The following is a 1,694-nucleotide window of genomic DNA, read 5'->3' on the forward strand; positions in this document are numbered from 1 at the left end:
ATAAATATTTTTTTTTACTTTTTTTGTTTAGCCAGTTTCATCATAATTATCATTAATGAGCCTGTGCAAAACAAACTCACTGACAAATGTCCTTTTGTTTTCCTGTAATAATTTTCTGAAAAATAAATTGAATACAGTGCTCATATATGCATTTAATGTGTCTAATAAATGAATCCACTTTTTATTATTTTGAGACAAACTGAAGCTGTGCCATCTCTCTAACACTTGGACTTTTTGTGTTTATATTTGTCCAGGATCACATTTTGCCACCTGCCCTTTCAGAGTAAATGGCTGTATGTGGGGACAGAGCGTGGGAACACACACATTGTCAACATCGAGTCCTTTATTTTGTCTGGATATGTCATCATGTGGAACAAGGCCATCGAACTGTGAGTATTTACTGCTAGTGCCTCCACCTAACAGAAAGACTGATCCCTGGATAGTTGTGAAGACTTTTATTTTGGGAGATGAAGTCTGTCGTCATAATTTTTTTAGTTTATAAATGGGAAGCATGGGATAGATGTTCTGATTTTATATTAAGTCTTATAATATTTTAAAATATAACATTAGGACAACAAAAGTGCTTAGTGTGTCAATACTTTTGATGTCTAAATCCAGATGATGTCACTGATGATTTGTCATTTTGAATATAAATACATCATTTGTGCATGTTTGTAATAAAAAAAGCAATTTCTGTTTGCTATAGGTGCAAACGTGTTTATGAGGATGTGTGTTGCGGTAATAACTAATATTTGCCTCTGTCTGTTGCTTTTCCATCAGTGACAACCACAAAAACACAGAAATATAAACATTGCATAAACTCTATTATTTCTAAAGCCTGACAATAATAGATAGGAAAATTATTTTTCAAATAGTTCCCACAATCTGCATGATATATTTCAGGATTTATTCGGTTTGACATATACGTTTGTTTGAACGTCTGACTGTGTAGACCAGAAAAAACAAACAYGCTGCAGAGTGACGACTGAAAACACAACCACGTACACAGCTGGCACTCAGTTGCATTGTATGCCCACTTTTCTTGCCTTCTCCCACCAACATGCCACTCTCCTGGCATAACCCTGACAAGTCCCTGACTGTTGTGTCAGTCATAAGTCACTCTTTTACCAGTCTTGTTGTCTTGTGTCAGCCCAAACCAAAGTGAACAGTCTTAACACTGATGCTTGTGTGTGGGAGGCCTGGCTGCCAATCTGTACAAAGGTCTGAGAGGCTGAGGCGACAAATAAGCAAATATGCGTTTGGTGAACTGTTGTACAACCCAGCATGTCTGTCTTTTGTGCATTGTTCATCTATCTATCAAATGTTACAAACTGGAAAGTTGTTATTGGACAATATGACTTGAAAGAAATTTTCAACATTTTTCTCAGTAAATATATTACTAGAGGTGCTAAGGACATGAAATTTTCACCAGATGTCGGTAACAACCCAAGTGATCCATACATACAAAGAAATCAAACCATAAATGTCCAGAAATTAAGTTACTTGTAATAATGTGGAATGGCACAGGGAAAAAGTATTGAAAAAGTATTGAACACACTTACTGAAATTTATCTAATACTTTGTACAAAAGCCTTTGTTGTCAATGACAGCTGCCTGTTGGGGTTCGGGGCCTCTGGGCCTGTTGGGCTTTGGCCCGGAGGGGGTGCGCCCTGGGGGCCCAGACCTCTGTGCCC

The 1,694-nt window shown here is 37.4% G+C and overlaps 1 protein-coding gene across 12 annotated transcripts in view; it reads left to right on the forward strand.

Annotated features, from left to right (window-relative positions):
* The window catches only part of stxbp5l (syntaxin binding protein 5L), a gene marked incomplete at its 3' end in the record, with an annotated part of 161,945 nt that overhangs the window by 90,144 nt on the left and 70,107 nt on the right, over positions 1-1,694 (forward strand). For all 12 annotated transcript variants that reach the window (XM_014016476.1, XM_014016480.1, XM_014016477.1 and 9 more), the window contains 1 exon segment: positions 255-389. In XM_014016476.1, coding sequence (XP_013871930.1) covers positions 255-389 — 135 coding nt within the window.

This window comes from Austrofundulus limnaeus, unplaced genomic scaffold (genome assembly GCF_001266775.1).
Source record: "Austrofundulus limnaeus strain Quisiro unplaced genomic scaffold, Austrofundulus_limnaeus-1.0 Scaffold146, whole genome shotgun sequence".
Taxonomy (NCBI): domain Eukaryota; kingdom Metazoa; phylum Chordata; class Actinopteri; order Cyprinodontiformes; family Rivulidae; genus Austrofundulus; species Austrofundulus limnaeus.